Source organism: Panthera tigris, chromosome B3 (genome assembly GCF_018350195.1).
Source record: "Panthera tigris isolate Pti1 chromosome B3, P.tigris_Pti1_mat1.1, whole genome shotgun sequence".
NCBI classification, from domain to species: domain Eukaryota; kingdom Metazoa; phylum Chordata; class Mammalia; order Carnivora; family Felidae; genus Panthera; species Panthera tigris.
This window is the reverse complement of record NC_056665.1, coordinates 131,386,252-131,403,506: the sequence shown is the minus strand read 5'-3', so window position 1 is coordinate 131,403,506 and position 17,255 is coordinate 131,386,252. Positions and strand designations below refer to the sequence as shown.

General features: G+C 41.7%; 1 protein-coding gene across 7 annotated transcripts in view; it reads right to left on the bottom strand.

The window, feature by feature from the left end:
- Nucleotides 1–741: 741 nt before the first annotated feature.
- ZC3H14 (zinc finger CCCH-type containing 14) overlaps nt 742–17,255 on the bottom strand; it is a 47,363-nt gene continuing 30,849 nt past the window's right edge. For 2 of the 7 annotated variants that reach the window (XM_042990314.1, XM_007094989.2), the window contains 6 exons: nt 13,767–13,841; nt 4,410–4,530; nt 2,860–2,996; nt 2,130–2,218; nt 1,271–1,377; nt 742–878 (listed from right to left, as the gene is read on the bottom strand). In XM_042990314.1, coding sequence (XP_042846248.1) covers nt 872–878; nt 1,271–1,377; nt 2,130–2,218; nt 2,860–2,996; nt 4,410–4,530; nt 13,767–13,841 — 536 coding nt within the window. In that variant the 3' untranslated portion in view covers nt 742–871. Of the gene's footprint in view, nt 879–1,270; nt 1,378–2,129; nt 2,222–2,859; nt 2,997–4,409; nt 4,531–8,038; nt 8,272–9,032; nt 9,193–13,766; nt 13,842–17,255 lie in introns of all 7 variants that reach the window. The other 5 variants (XM_042990308.1, XM_042990309.1, XM_042990310.1 and 2 more) reach the window with 5 other exon arrangements.

Sequence of the window (17,255 nt, the reverse complement as noted above, 5' to 3'; positions counted from 1 at the left end):
CTGTAATTAGTCATTGAAAATATACTATTTAAATCTAATTTTTACATTAAAAAAATCTGTGGACTTCTGAAAATGTTATTTTTCAGAATGTGAAAATACATGTATAATCTTGTGAGTTTAAAGTCTGTTTTCTGATACCTTCTGTATATAGAACTGTAAAAAAAACATTTGTATAATTTTGTGATAAAATGCATTCCCAAAATATTTATTTAAAAAGTGTATGTTAACAGTAAAGCATTTGAAGGAACTGTTCCTGTTGTTTTGCACTTGCCATCGCAGCTGGCTTTCCCGGACGCTGGTAAGGGACCGGCTATTTGGGAACCACTCACCAAAGCATCACTCAACCCCAAAGGCCTGTACTACCATGCTTTTCAAACTAAATTCGCTTGAAATTAAAAAGCAGGATTGAATGACTTTTTTCAGCTGCCTCCACACTTCTGGCCACGCCTGTTTTCACAGTGGATAACCCTTGGGAAAAGTGAGTGCAATCCAACTTTAGAGTTAGAATGCTCCTCTTACTAAACATGTATCAACATCATAGCCCCGGAATGGATTATCAGCACTGACAATATCACCACACTGTAAATGCTGAGACTGAAATTGCAGTGTACAAACAAGCCTCAAATGTTTTAATGGAATTTAGCTTTTCCTTTAAACTGTCTTTTCACAGTCAAAACAAAAAACACCCAATGTTAAAACCACTTAATAAACTTACAAACTAGAAAAATTAGACACTTCAGATAGGCAATAAACTTCATATTATGAAAGCAATATATATTCCAAGTTTCAAAGGTTTGACAAGTTCTGCAGAGTATCTTTCATCAGTAGATGGAAACTTTCAAACTCCACAATCTTCTCCCAAGTAGCACTGTCATTCACTGAATAAACAAAAAATTTTTAATTAATGCCTTACATCCATATATACATATACACACACACACCTAGTTATTCAGATGATTTTTCACACAATGAACATCTGTTCGACAGATTTACAACATAAGTACCAGATTTTTTTTACAAAAAATTCAATTGTATAAGGTAATGACGTAAATTCACAGGCCACACTAAAACTTTGTGAAATAATGCTAACAAAACGGATGTTAGATTTGTAAGCAGTATATATTCAGAAGGCAAATCTCAGCTGGAGATTACCTAGGTGAATAAGCAACCGCTGGTAAAACAATTTCCGAAGGACCCTGTGTAATGAAACAGCAGAGGAAAAAAATCAAAGTGATCATTTCTCCCAAGTCTGTAGATTTCTAATCCTTACCTGGTTTGAGGTCGAATCCATTTCAAGGCATGTCGTGGTGGTACAGTGATGGTGGGATGATAAAATGTGCAGTCAGGTCTGGTACACTGAGTGTTAAATCTGCAGTGCTAAATACAGACAACGGAGTTTCAACATTTTTTTAAAAGCAATTTGAGAGAGACATATAGTCTAGTAATATTTTAATGCGGAAACCTTGAAAAATGAACCTCCCTCCCCCAAGACACAAAATCCTAGTCAAAGAATAACAGTAAGTTATCCGGCAAAGGACAAAAACTTCTCATCACCCTGCACATCTGACCCAACATCCCTTACAGTATCCATCCTTCACTGGACACCCTCATTTATGCCCAAATGCAGTTGGGGGAAGTGAAGGTCTTTCATAATGGCCTTCAGGGCCCAATTTCAGAGAGATCATTTCACCCTGAGCAACTAAACAGGTGGAGATACATCGATCTTTAGCACACAGAGTGAAAACCGTCAGGACAAATTTGGATGGTGTTAAGTGGCACCACGAATTTCATCATTGCAGTTTCTGACACGAGGTGGGAGAAAAACACACATACAGAAAAACCTACCCACAGGCTTAGGGGCAGAGAAGAATGGAAACTAAGCCACGGGGAGCTTCACTCTGAGAGCTCACAATACTGACATTAGTTTCAGACCACTTGTCCTAAGGAGCCAGTGGCTCACCCGACAGCCGAGAAAGAATTTAAATCATGACCTTAACAAAAATGAGGATCGCAGGGAGTGTGGGTGGGGGGACCATGGATACCCAAGACATTCAATTTGCTAGTGATCTTGCAGGTTTCAGAATTAACAGTTATCACTGAATCATTTTTGGGAAAATGAAAATTCTTACTTTTGGATGATAGAAGGGACATTCCATTTTCTTACAAGCAGGGAAATAACGGCACAGCTGACTACTAGAAGGTGGTGCTGGTGTTGTAACTGCTGACAAAGATAAGAACAAAGACTGATCAAATTTGGCAAAATAATCTGTCATGCAGTCTACTGATGTTTTTATGGCAACCGTTATAAAATTAAAATGAGGTGGGGCTGGGGCGCCTGGGTGGCTCAGTGGGTTAAGCGTCCGACTTCGGCTCGGATCATGACCTCACCGTTCCTGAGTTTGAGCCCTGTGTCGGGCTCTGGGCTGACAGCTCAGAGCCTGGAGCCTGCTTCGGATTCTGTGTCTCATTCTCTCTCTGCCCCTCTCCCACTTGCGCTCTGTCTCTCAAAAATAAATGTAAAAAAAAAAAAAAAAAAAAAATTGAGGTGGGGCTTAGATGGTTTAGCGTCATCCAACTCTTGACCTGAGCTCAGATCATGATCTCATGGTTCATGGGATCAAGCCCCCTGGCAGGATCTACACCGACAGCAGAGCCTGCTTGGGATTCTCTCTCTCCCTCTTTCTCAAAAGTGATTTATATATTCATTAGAGAAAATACTTCAGAATGCTACTGGACAGACACACTTGCTCTTTAAAGACCGGTTAGGTGATTCTGGCACGATAATTCCTAAAAATAAACTCATATAAAATCACAAATGTCATCTTCCACCTAAATGTAGTAGTGCACAGGGTCACATACCTGGTTTTAGAGGCAGTACTGGAATTCTTCTACTCATATGAGTGAAGGGACAATCTGGTTTAGTACATTTTGCATCATATTTACAATTTGGATGAACAAACAAACACTTCTCAGCAAATTTACAATTGGGGAAGGCTCTAGAAAACAAAAAGTCACAATTACTTTTCTCAACGCATGATCAATTTTTTTGTAGATGAGGCTCCTCATACCCCATCACTACTTGTTTTGAGAAACACAGAATAGAAAAAAAGGGAAACTCAATTTTTTGAGGTAAACTCTACACCCAACATGCGGCTTGAACTCACAACCCCGAGATCAACAGTCCCACTGCTCTTCCAACTGAGCCTGCCAGGCTCCCTGGGAAACTCAACTTTTAAGTGAGCGCAGATTTCAAAACAGAACATAGAAGTTTATCCGAAAGCCGAGGGTAATAACAGATTTTCGACTCCAGCAAGCCACCACCATGAAAGACAAAACAGTTTCTTATGGTAAGAATTCACACCACGTACTCTGTAAGATCCAGGTCTACAATCTTTTATGAAATAAACTCAATGTACTGGGCACAATGTATGTGCAAGGCATTGCTACACAAAACAGACTCCTTCTCTGGTCTCCCTCTGTGGACATCCGTATCATTCTCACATCAAAATTTCCTTAAAGAAGTTAAAACACGGAGGAGCGTCTGGGTGGCTCAGTCGGTTGAGCAACCAATGCTTGATTTCGGTGCAGGTCATGATCCCAGGGTTGTGGGATTGAGCCCTGTGTTGGGCTCGGTGAGAAATGTGGAGTCTGCTTAGGATTCTCTTTCTTCCTCTGCCCCTCTCCCCCACTTGCAGTGTCTCTCTAAAATAAATTAAAATTAGGGGCGCCTGGGTGGCGCAGTCGGTTGAGCGTCCGACTTCAGCCAGGTCACGATCTCACGGTCCGTGAGTTCAAGCCCCGCGTCAGGCTCTGGGCTGATGGCTCGGAGCCTGGAGCCTGTTTCCGATTCTGTGTCTCCCTCTCTCTCTGCCCCTCCCCCGTTCATGCTCTGTCTCTCTCTGTCCCAAAAATAAATAAAAAACGTTGAAAAAATAAATAAATAAATAAAATAAAATAAATTAAAATTAAAGTTAAAAAAAAAATTACATGGAGAGATTCCACCTCTAGGACCAAAAAAAAATTTTTTTGTTTTAATCTAAAAGCCACCTCTCAAAGCTCATGACACTGAACCAGCCAACTTCTAAGGAAAAATTATACCCAAGTCCAAAATGTTTTATCATTGCCTGTGACTATTTTTCTGTCCAATGTCTTAATAGCTGTGTATGTACACAGTGAGTACAAACCAGGGCGCTTACATACCTATCTCTTTAACGTGCAGAAGACTTCTCCCCCATCTCTCTACTCTGCCGAACACACACACACGTATGCTATTCTGGGAGGGCAATGGTTAAGTGTTACTGCAGTTAGTTATAAAGGTCGAACTTGCCCACAGGAAAGAAAAAAACCAGAACAAGCTCTAAGATCTAGAATTAACCCTGAAAATCAGCCATCAGCTTGCTGCTACTCACTTGCAAGGTGAAACAGGATGATGGTAAGCACACTCATCCCCATTTTTACAGGCAGGCCAGTACTTGCAACGCTCCAGAAGTTTTTCTGGTTTCTGGGCCACACTCAGTTCACTCATCTCAGCTAGAACAGGGAAAAGAAAAGTATCTCATTAATTATGATCAATTCAGTACACAGCACCTCTAGTACATTTCCCTCAAAACCCAGGCTCAAACTCTTACATTCCTCTAGGTGCAGAGTCAGAAAAGAAACGAGTCCGATAATCTGGTTAACACAGATGACAGCCTGCTATACAAGGTCACCGGGAAGTAGGCTGAAGTTCTCACCACGAAAAGCAAAATACTCAGGAGTGCTAAGTACCCCCAAACCCCAATTCCCAGTATTATTTCAGAGCCAAATTAAATGGGAGAGAGAGGGAAGAACGTCAAAGTAGGGAGCCAATCAAATGAAAGGAAAACTGGAAACACAAAGTGACAGAGAATGTGAACAAACTCTCACATTCAGACAAGACCAGGTGTAGTTCAAACACGGAAATCTTCCCACTCACCGAGGTATATACGCAGTTAGTTCTAAGTCCAGTTAATAAGAAACTCACCATCAACGTGAGGAAAAGTTTTTGGCCTAAAATGGGTCACAAATGCCATTGCCCACGGGGGCCCCGCAGACCACTGACAGTGAGCCTGGCTGGGTGTGAGATGCACGGTGGCAGAAAGCCTTGGTGTGAAGGAAACAAAGGTGGGGAAGAGCAGCCTGGAGAGCAAGTGCCTGCGCCATCGACAGGGCTCCCTGCCATCCCTTGCGGGGTCATGTCCAATGACCATGTCAATCACTAGGGTGTGGGAAAGTGAGCCCCGTGTTGCCAGATTATCTCCTGATTCAGAAAACCAAAAACCTTTTTATGTGACATAAGTTTTAAACGCTGGCAACTAATGCACATTTAAAACACAGAATAGCCAAATAAAATTATACCTAAAGGCTGTAATAACCTGCCAACTCCCAACCCAACACACCCTAGCTTAAAAAAAAAAAAAAAAAAAAAAAAAAAAAAAAAAAGCCTCAAGGCCTCATGGATGGATGTTACATGTTATGGTTCACATTCTCATTTATGAAAGCAAATACCACTTCAACCACATTGCTCTAGTCCTCTTGCCCGAGGTCAGACAGTTCAAATCTGGCTCTGTAACTTAGCTGAGCCAGACACTTGCGGCAAGTCTTACCTAGTTCCTCAACTTCAGTTCCCTCATTTATGCAAAAAGAATATGATGTCATCCTTAGAGTTTTAGATTGAATGAAACAAAAATGCCAAACAGGCAACCAGTCAAACCCGAACAGCGCAGCAGCTAGTATCCTGAGAATTTAATGACCCAGTGACCCAATCTCAGTCTTCATTATAGGAGAACAAGGCACACAAAACCAGTCCTGGAGCCCAGAGAAGGACCGTCAAAGAGCTACTGTAAAACTATGCCTAATATATAGTTTCCCACGCTACTTTAGAAGTGGTAAAAGCCATCAGTATATAAAGGTATCCTTAGTCTGGGGGCGCCTGGGTGGCTCAGTGGGCTGAGTGTCGGACATGGGCTCAGGTCATGACCTCACGGTTTGTGAGTTCGAGGCCCACAACGGGTTTGCTGTCGTCAGCGCAGAGCCTGCTTCAGATCTTCAGTTCCCCCTCTCTCTGTCCCTCCCCCATTCATAATCTCAAAAATAAAGAAAACATTAAAAACAAGAAAGGTATCCTTAGTCTCAAAATCTCGTATGGCTGGAAAGAGCAGTTTTCTCCAATTTCAAGTGTTTCTAGCCTCCTGCCTGCAGAGAATGCATCTTACCCTCCTCCTGAAAAAACAGACTTTACACTATGGTATATACGTGAGAACCCAGGCCAAATGAAGTCAATTTGGCCCAGGTCAATTGAAGAATACCCAAGAGCAGAGTGGCTGGAAAATGCAGTAGATACTCATGGGCTGTATTAAAGAAGTTAAATACTTTACAAGGAAACATGATCTAATGGAAACATTAAGTCACATATACAGAGGTCACGACTCTGGTTTTCCCCAACACTTACTTCATGATCCGTTAAAACTTTTCCTGTTTAAGATTAGGCAAATTCACTTTTTATTGCAAGCCATAAAATCTGTGCTGCCATTTAATGGCTAGGGGCAGAGGGGGACTGCGGTTGACAGCATCCTTGAAACACTGGACAAAAGCCAGCAAAAGAAATCACAAAAGTTTCAAACTCCCTGCTTAGAGTGGGGAGACCAAGAAAGACCAGAGCCTCTCTGCGAGGCCTCACTTCAGTTCTAACTGCTACAAAGATTCATCCTTGAGCAGCAGTGAAACACTGAGTCCCAGATCAAAGCAGCGGTAAAGGAGGCTCACCGCTCATCACAGCTGTCTCTCCATAATGGCCATGGCACTTGTGAAACCTAGGCAAGAAGTTTGACTAACATGTTATTCAGAGCGTCACTGCTATGACACATACATCAGTAAAGCCTCATGTGGACATCTACATCTAAACAAAATTAGACCCTAACGTACATAAGCTACCAATTTTTCTCTCATTTTTAGACAAAATACACAAGATCAAGAAATCTGTACTGCGGGACTACGGTAGTTCTTAACCACCTTGGTACTATTAAAAATGTTTTCTGTCTTTTGAGAGGGTCAGACTTTCAACTCCCTCCACTGATCAAAGCCATGACATTACATTATTGACTCGGCAGAAAAAGCATTCTCTTCAACAGTAGTTACGTCCTCCCTCACTCATCATCTCCCCCTAAAGGCTATTATATTTTTATCGACTGAAAAAGAGATTTAATCCATCTTCATGTCTCTGCCAAGAAAAGGATTAACTTGGAAGAATATCAAAACCCATTACTGTTTTTACTTTGATGCTATTCATTTTACGTTTCAGTAATTGTCTCCCCTACCAATGAAGGTGTTTCTACAAATTTCAGAAGACAGGAGGAACACGACTACCATTCTCTGTCACCAATGACAGCGTTCGGCAGTGCATGCACTCGCCACTGGATCCAGCGAGAGAAGAACAGTGAGTGATAGAGGTTCATCGTTCATCTGCCTGAAAGCGTACTGTTACCAGCACTGTTCAATTCACTTCTAAATACTATGCTTTGATATTAACTTAAACATAAGGTTTTTGCTAAACCTCCAGGAAGTATCTTGACAGAGTAGGTGAGAAACTCCTTTCAAGGGAATTTCATTGAGGTAAAAAATAGCATCAACATCCTAATTCATTTTTCTGTCAAGTTAACTACAGGAGAGACTATTGCTGTTACAAAGGGAAAGTAACAGGTACAGTTTCTACAGGGAAAAAAAAGCACACCGGGTAGAAAGAGGGATGGTTCACCCTTTCGCGAGCACAGCTGAGAGAGACTTTGCCTCTCACGGCCGAGCTCCACTGTGGCCCTGGTGTAATAGCCCACTACCAGACACACACACAGGACAGTCTCAAATTGAACTAGTATTTTGTCTGAGAAAAGAGACTAGGCCACTACTGGGTTACAAATAAAAGCAAGGCCTCCAACCAATATGCATTCAAGGTAGAGAGACAAGTCCCAGATTTCCTTCACAATGCCAGCACCCTGGAAAGGGAAAATCTGAGCTCTCAACACACCATTTGCAAAGCTACCATTTGGGTCATCAAGCTGCCTGCTCATCAACTGCAACTGCTGTGGGTGGAGGAGACCTCTGAGTCCCTTGCTCGCGGCTGCAGTTTGGTTTACAGGTTTCATTCCTTCAAAGCACATGTCCTCCTCTTGATCTGACATGTATCCTGGGGGGCTGGGGACACCATCCAGCGTCACTATAAACTTGGGACTTGCAGGTTTATCTGGTTGTACAAGATCTCTGCCAGACAGATAGAAAATACCAGAGAATTAGGGAAACAAACACAAAACGCTGAGCCTCCTACAGTGCTCTTCAGCAGAACTATCGCTCCCTTACTTGTTGGTTTCTTCAGTTAAAAACGAAACAAAAACAAACAAAAAACAAAAACGACTTGGCAGGACTTCCAGGTACAGCCCTGATGAATTCTGCTAACACACAATGGCTACGGCCAATCGCGGCGGCATCATCCAGGCTGCACTAAGGACAATCTCCCCTCCGCCCTAAACATCGTCCTTTTGATCTTCATAAGGTCTCATGGAAATAAGCTGAAAAATCAGCATCTGTGTTCAGAACACAATGGCCAGCAGTTCTGTATTCACGCTAATTTTACTATCTGTAGGTTTGTTCCTTTATCGAACAGTCCATTTTCTAAGGGAAGCATCATCCCAACCCGATCTGCTAACTTTCTGTGCAAAGATTTCCTGGTTTTGATCACCTGGCTTTTAAATTTCATTTCCTGGATGTGCATAAAGAAAAGAATCTTATTTACGGGGCTAAATCGTCGACTGACTTATCTGCAAGTTAACGGGCTTCTGAACAAGAAAGATGAACCGGAATCCCTGAAAACTGTATTTGGGTTACCATGCCCGGCCTAACTTCTGACTCAACGAAAGCACTCTACACTGGGGGCTAGGATGGGGAGAAGGGAGCTGGAAACTAATGGTCAATCTGCACTATCTAATCAACACAAAAAAGCTACACAAGAAAAAGAAACCATCTACCGTGTCTGCATAAGGTGTCCTGAAAGTACCCGAAGGGTATCTGCAGTCTTCATCCCCGACTCCTGGTTTGGTGCCACTACTATTTCCTCAGACAGCTTTGGCTTCTTCAGAATAAATGATCTTGTGTCTGCATGGACCATGGATTCCATGTCATAGTAATCTGAGCCAAAAAAATTGGCCATAAATGTTTACTTTTGAATATACCTTGCATTCCCAACATCACACAAGTGAGAAGAATGTCAATCTTTTATATATTTGTAATTATTTTCAAAGGAAAATCACAACGGTTCTACCCCAGAATAGTGCTGCAATTCTGTGCCAAACATTTCTTTAAGGAAGTATTCCTCTCCTCATAACAGCACATTACCTGGGGGCTTTGAATGAATACATCCTGCCTACAGGACAGAAAGGTTCTTATACGAGGCATCTAATGGCATATGAATATAAACTTACTCTACGCACAATATTTTCTAAAAATACATACAAGAATCCTCATGTTCCCTAGAATTATGACACAAAGACTGCTTAAAAGTCTAGAATCTGTTTTGTTCATTTTGCATAGTACCACTTACAGAGAACACATCCTGATGAAAAGAATTCACCTGGCATAATTTCTGCCTGGTTGTACAGAGAAGACTATATTGAAAAGGAATTTTAAGATGAAGGGGCACTTAAAAAAAAATACAGCACAGAAAACACTGACCGTCAACGCTAATAACCACAGTTCACATCATCTACAATATGCTTATTAAGCCTGACTACTTTATAAAATATGCTACAAGCACAGAGATGGCTGATCTATCAATATGCCATCAAGTGACGAAAGTTAATGAGCTGCACTTAAGGTTAACAGGCAAATAACAGAGAACAAAATCCACACCATTCAACTAAACACTGTGCTAAGTACACAAAGAAGAAAAGATAGAAAAACAGATGCACATAAAATTTCAGAATAGCATATCCTAAAAGGTGATCCAAAAGGAGTGGGAATAAAGCATTGGGAGAATACAACCAACCTATTCCAGCTGGGGAATCAAGACAAAACCTACAGATGACGGACATTTGAAGCAGATAATAAAGGAACGAGAGGGAATAACCCGGGGGGAGAGACTTGGACAATAAACAGAACATGTCTGGCAGAGGAAACCATATGAAAAAAGGCAGAGGCTTTCATAAGACACAAGGAATCTAAGACCCGCTGAGAAATGTGGTGTGGCTGGAAGGGGTGTGTGTGCCAGGCTGAGCGGCAGGGAAGGCAGAGGCCTGAAGGATCTTGTATGTGTCAATGAGTTTGGATTCTGATCTAGAAGTCATAAAGAATCACGAGAGGTTTCTAGGTAGGGAAGTGACATGATCAAACTAGTTTTCAGAAAAACAGGTAGTACTAAGAATGGACTGGAGTCCTAGATCTCAGCTACCAGGCTGTTGCGCCCAGAAGAGATGGTGAGGCTCTGAATGAATGAAAAGATTCTCACCCTTTGTCCTATTTGAACCCATAAAAGAGAGGAGACCCTTTCCACACCATCAGCACCGGCCCCTCACAGAAGCTGCACCTGCAACTCCCATGCTGGGAACCAAGCAGAGCCGTCCTCCCTGCAAGGGTGGTGGAGGGTGGAGAGATGCAGATTGGAGGTGAGTGAAGGAGAAACCGGACCCAAGAGAACAAGGACGAGACAAAGAGCATACTGAAAGGGGAGCGAAGATAAATGTCAATTTCAGATTTATTTAGTTTGAAGTCTTTGTGGGGCTCTCAATTTCGAAGTTGAAATAAGAGGAGAGAGAAGAGAAACAGCATCCAAACTAAAGGTGAACTAAGCGTTTCATTAACAAAGTGTCACAGTCAGTGCCGCCATCCCCACTCCACCCTCACAGGGAGTGGAAGGAGCGGATTTCCCTCCCTCCCATGTCACGGAGACCAGCATGCCCTCTGCTGCTCTTCGATGGCGCGAGAGGTGCCCAGCTGGCAAAGGCAGAGTCCAGAACTCAGTCCGAGGCTGCCGCCTGCTTCTCACCACCCTGCGCTTGGCAAAGTAGCTCTAACAGTTTGCATCTTGGAAGAAGAGAGAAGAGATGAAGATAATGCTCAGGGCAGGACACAGGAAAAAGTTAACATTTTAAGGGGCGGGACAGGAGGAGAGGAGATGAGAACGGAGAATGAAATGGAATCAGTAGAACAGAGATGGTGAAGTCTTGGAAGCCAAATGATCAAAGACCAAAGGAAATATTGGAGATGACATGTCACGTATGACAGGGTTTAGAAAAGTGGGCACTGAAAACTGAGCTTTCCGTCCTACAAGCGTCACCAACCTCCTCTGCAAGGTTAACATTACCACCTGGGTCAAGCAGACAGACACAAGTTAGGGACATCTTCTGTGAAGACCACAGGCTGAACCCATGCATTTTGTTTCCTCCTAAAATCCCAATGAAATGTCAATAAAGGGTTAGATTATTAAAACATAAAGTCGCAAAGAAAATAACTATAAAAGGAGAGACAACCACATTTTGCAAGTCAAAAGCTAAGACCCGCAAAAGCTGAGTCTTAAGCCAGTAATGAGACATTCCAATGTGGATCCCAAGATTCTCCAAAGGCTGAGAAGCCGGTAGCACAGGGACTCTGGGAAGGGGTGGGGAGAAAGACAAGGCAAATACAGGTATGTTTAAGTGTCTATTTCAGAAGCAGTTATTTCTTCCTAAACTATAAATCTGTTTTGTCATTTCTGACCCTTACCACGCCTGTTGCCCTAAACTGAAGTTTTCTGGACTCACTGGAGACGTGCTTTCTCATTGGCCAGTACTGGAGAGGCCTATAAATGAAGCATCGTGGTCTTCGACAGAATGGTGCTACAACAACAACTAAATGTATAGTACTGAAATTTTAAAAAGCAGTTAGATTTCTTGATAACCTTTGACTATTTTCTCCCTTGGAGACAGGCAGAACTTAAGACTCTTGGAAAGGCCAAACCAGAGGGTCTCTAGACCAAGAGATGCCGGCCATGTTGAAAGAAACACCATTCTGAAAACAGGGAGGAGGTGTGAGCAAACATTACATAGTAATTAACGTTGAGGTACCTCCCCCAGCCTCTTTTCCTCACTTCGCTTCCAGAACACTGGCACCCAATCCACTATTCTGAAAGATCTTTCTGTGGAGAAGCTCACCAGTCTAAGAGGAAAGGCCTAAGACAGTGACATCAGGGCATCCCAAACTAAAGAGACAAAACAAACGAGTCTCCACTGCAGGATCTACATTCAAATGTGAAGTCACAAGCCCTCCACCCCAACTAATGAACCCAGAATGCCTATCAGCTTTTTGAGTGTCCCACTCATAAATATAAGACAACCAAGGATCCCCAGACATCTGTGGAAAACCTGTCACGAAAGACAGCAGTCAAAACAAACAACCTGGAGAAAATAAGACCAAGAAGGGAGGGGAGAAAATACCCAAAATTATCTTTAATATCCTCAGAGAAATAAAAGAAACTGTTGCATACATGAAACAAAGTCAGTATATGAAAAATAAGTAAGAGGAATATGCAGAAACAAGAGGGCTCCCAGAAATAAAAACCACGACAGGAGATAAGCAAAGGCTATATAGTCCTTGTAGGACTAGATGCTTCAAACTGTATGTGCACCATGGAGAAAAGGAAAAATTAAAGAAAAAAAAAAGAATGCGGAAATGTCAGTGAAGTGGATACAACACACACAGAGCTTAGCTGCCAAATATTTTGAAAGAAAATACCCTTATGTGGAAAACAGGATGGAATGTTGAGAGATGACAGCAACATCAAGGATGGGGAGTATTTAAACACTTTCACAGGCAAAAAGGAGAAGCCAGGAGAGGGGCACGATTAAGATTATAGGAGTATGGGGACACTAGTGTTCATCGACTGGGTAGGATCTAGCATCTGGGTGGAAGGGGACCCTGAAAGAAGACAAGTTCTTCTTGCTGAGACAGAGGAAGGTGGGGTAAGGAAATATACCTACTGACTGTGGAAGCCTGAGCAAGGGGGAAGAAGCAAGAGCCACAAGGAGGGGTCAAGGCACCACCAGAGCTTCCAACAACGGGCAGGTTTGGGGAAATAAAAGGAAGCAGGAGAAAAGAAGGTTTCTGAATTTAAGACTGCAGGTGACCAATGGCCCCTCTGTTACTCAGTGGACATTTACTAGGGTCTGCACATGCATCTGGCGGGGCGGGCACTAAGAACATAGATAAGTAAGGCACTCGTCCCTGTCCTAAAGCAGACCGTGGCATGTGTGTCTGTGTGTGGGGGGTGGAGGAGACAGGCAAACAATGAAGTTACAGTGGCTCTAAGAACAACAAATTCCAAGTGTGGCCCTGGTGAGCAATTCTAAAGTGAAGTGGAAGTGAGGATAAGGCAGAACAGGCTAAGGAACATAAAAGCAGCTCAAGACAATGGCAAAGCAGGGCAGAAAGGAAAGAAGGTTAGGGATTCAAACTGTCCCTGGAGCAGGAAGTGACTGCCAGGAGATTCCAGGGACTCAGGTGAAACGACATCAAAGCAAGAAAGATTCTGAATGAGACAAAACATACGAACACCATATAACATGAAGAAAATGCAGATCTTGTCTCCTGGCCCTAAAATATTTTCACAGATCTAAATACAGCATCTTAGGGCAGGATCTAAGATATACAGAATACATTAAATGAGGTGTAAGAAATGGAAATAGCAACTGAAAAATGCTAGATTACAGTGAAAATTTAAGATGATTACCAACCTTGACTGATCTGCAGAGTTTCTGCCATTACTGGGTCGATTTGTAGTCGGGATAACAACTGCCTCTGTGGAGCTCCTAGGATACAAATTTTCAAACTTTACTAAGTTTTAAAAACAAACAATACATGTATATTTCCAGAAATGAAGCCTAAAATAATCTTAACTAGGTTCTTAAAGTCTTAAAAACAAAAAACAAACAAAAAAAAACTTATAGCTTCAACATTGCAATTTAATAGTATTTATAGACCAAATTCCTTGTTGTTCTTTTGTCTGGAAGCCAGTTTTTTCTTGGACCGGAGGTAAAGCCTCAGAATAAAGGTAAAAGGCTGGAAAAGCCAGGAGGTGGTACTGTGTGGACCCACAGCTTGAGCCATAGTTGACAGGCGACAGCCAACTGCAAGATCAAAATAAGAAACATCTCCCTCCATCACCTGGGCTCTCACCATTACAACCCACTCCCCCACCCCTGGAACTGCAAACCAAAACACAGCACAGTTATCTGATCGTTTCCAAAAGACAAACTATAAGCATGGACTGAGATGAAGAGAACAATGAGCAAGTATGATGTTCAGAGGTCTGGAGCCCAGATCCTACAGCAGCATGAATCTCCTGTGAGAAAACATACTTAGCTGGAGTATTATTTCGTAAATGGGTTCATAATCTCCTCACAGTTACACTTCAAAGATAGGATGGAAAGAAGTCACACTTCTCCAAACCACCCCCCGCCACCACAGTGCTTAGGAGGTTATCAGGCACACACCTGATCTAAAACCAAAGTGTATCGATGACGCATTAACATAATTATTCACCATGAGCAAGTGGCATTTATTCCAGGAATGCAACGATGGTTCAATGTCCACAATCAATCAACATGCCACACCACAGTAACAAAACAAAGATTAAGAATCTTAGGATTATCTCAAGACGTGCAGAAATAGCATCTGACAAAATCTGACATCCATTTATGATAAAAACTCAACCAGGGGCACGTGGCTGGCTCAGTCTGTTGAGCGTCTGACTCTTGATTTAGGGTTGTGGGATCTAGCCCCACGTTGTACTCCACACTGAGCATGAAGCCTGTTTAAAATTCTCTCTCTCCCCTCTGCCCCTCTCCCTGGTTTGTGTGCGCTCTAAAATAAAAATATAAAATAAACAAACCTTCTCAGCCAAACGGATATAGAGGGTTCCTCAACATAATAAAGGACAAACTCACAGCTAATATCCTAAAGTGAAAAGCTACAAGCTTTTCCTGAGATGAGGAATAAGCAAGGATGTTCACTCCTGCCACCTCTATTTAACATAGTACAGGAAGTCCTAGCCACAGCCATGAGACAAAAAAAAAAAAAAAAAAAAAAAGGAAAAAAAGGCACCCACACTGGGAAGGAACAGATGATTAATATACAAAACACTAAAGACTCAACCAAAAAACTATTAGAATAAGTGAATTCTGTAAAGTTGCAAGATATAAAATATACAGAAATCTGTTTCTATTCACTAGTAACAAAGTAGCAGAATGAGAAATTAAGAAAACAATCCCACTTACAACTGCACCAAAAAGAATAAAATATCGAGGAATAAATTTAACCAAGGAGGTAAAAAACCTATATTCAGAAAACTGTCGGAAGAAAAGAAAATGAAGATACAAATAAATGGAAAGATACAACATGCTCATGGATTGGAAGAAGTAACAGTGCTAAAATGTGCAAAGTACCCCATTAATCTATGATAAAAAAAGGCAAGAATCTACAGCAGGAAAAAAGAGTCTCTTCAATAAATGGTATTTAGAAAATGGGCAACTACATGAGAATAAAAGGAACTGGACCACTTTCTTCCAGTAATGCAAAAATAAATTTGAAATAAACTAAACATCTAAATATAAGACCTGAAATCATTAAAAAAAGGGGGGGGGGCAGTAAAATCTTGGGTATCACCCTCAGCAGTATTTCTTTGGATCTGTCTCCTTAGGCAAGGGCAACAAAAGGAAAACAACTGGGACTCCATCAAACTAAAAAGCTTCTGCATAGTAACAAAAAGGCAGGGCACCTGGGTGGCTCAGTCCATTAAGGGTCCCAACTCTTGATTTCAACTCAGGTCATGATCTCATGGTTCGTGGGTTCAAGCCCTGCATTGGACTCCACATCAGTGTGGAGGCTGCTTGGGATTCTCTTTCTCTGCCCTTCCCCTGTTTGCTTGAGTGCATTCTCCCTTGCTCTCAAAATAAACTTAAAAAAAATAAAACAATGCTTCTTACTGAATGGAGATATTTGCAAATGACCTATTAAGGAATTAATATCCAAAATATATAAAGAATTCATAAAACACCAAAAAAACCCAATCTGATTTTTTAAAACAAGGGCAGAGGAGGGGTTGCCTGGGTGGCTCAGTCAGTTAAGTGTCCCACTCTTGATCTCAGCTCAGGTCATCATCTCATGGTTCATGAGACTGAGCATGGTATGGCTCCACGCTATAAGCGTGCAGCCTGCTTGGGATTCTCTTCCACTCTTGTGCACGCCTTGCACTCTCTCAAAATAAATACATGATTAAAAAAAAAACAAAAAAAAAAACCACTCAAATCTTTAAGAAAAAAAAGTGAGCACAGGAGCTGAATCAGATATTTTTTAAAGAAGACATAGAGATAGCCAACAAATGGAAGATGTTCCAACATCTAAACCAAAATGAGATACCACCTCACACCTGTCAGAATGACTAGTATCCACAAGGCAAGAAATAACAAGTCTTGGCAAGGATGTAGAGAAAAGGGAATGTTCACATACTGCTGGTGGGAATGGAAGTTGGTGCAGCCACTGTGAAAAACAGTAATTAAAAATTAAAATTAAAACTACAAATACCAACGGTACCCAGGTGGCTCAGTTGGTTAAACATCCAACTCTTGATCTAAGCTCAGGTCATGATCTCACAGTTCATGAGACTGAGCCCCACATAGGGCTCTACACTGACAGCAGGGAGTCTGCTTGGGATTCTCAGTCTCCCTCTCTCTGCCCCTCCCCTGCACACAAATGCTCTCTCTCAAAATAAATCCATAAAGTTAAAAAAAAAAATTTCTTAAATATAGAAATACATATGGTACACTAGATACCATAGGATCCAGTTAATTCCACTTCTGGGTATGTGCCCCAAGAAAATGAAAACACTAATTTGCAAAAATATATGCACCCTTATGTTTACTGCATTACTTACAAGAACCAAAATATGCAAGCAATCTCAGTGTCCACAGATAATGATGTGATACACACACACACACACACACACTCAGGAACATTACTCCGCCATAAAAAAGAATGGTATCTTGCCATTTGCAACAGATGGACGGTACTAAGTAAGAGAAAAACAAGTACCATATGATTTCCACTTATATGTAGAATCTAAAAAACAGTATTAATGAACACAAGACAGAAACAGACTCACAGATACAGAGAACTAGTGGTTGCAGTAGGGGAAGAACAAATAGGTAAAGAGGATTAAGAGGTTC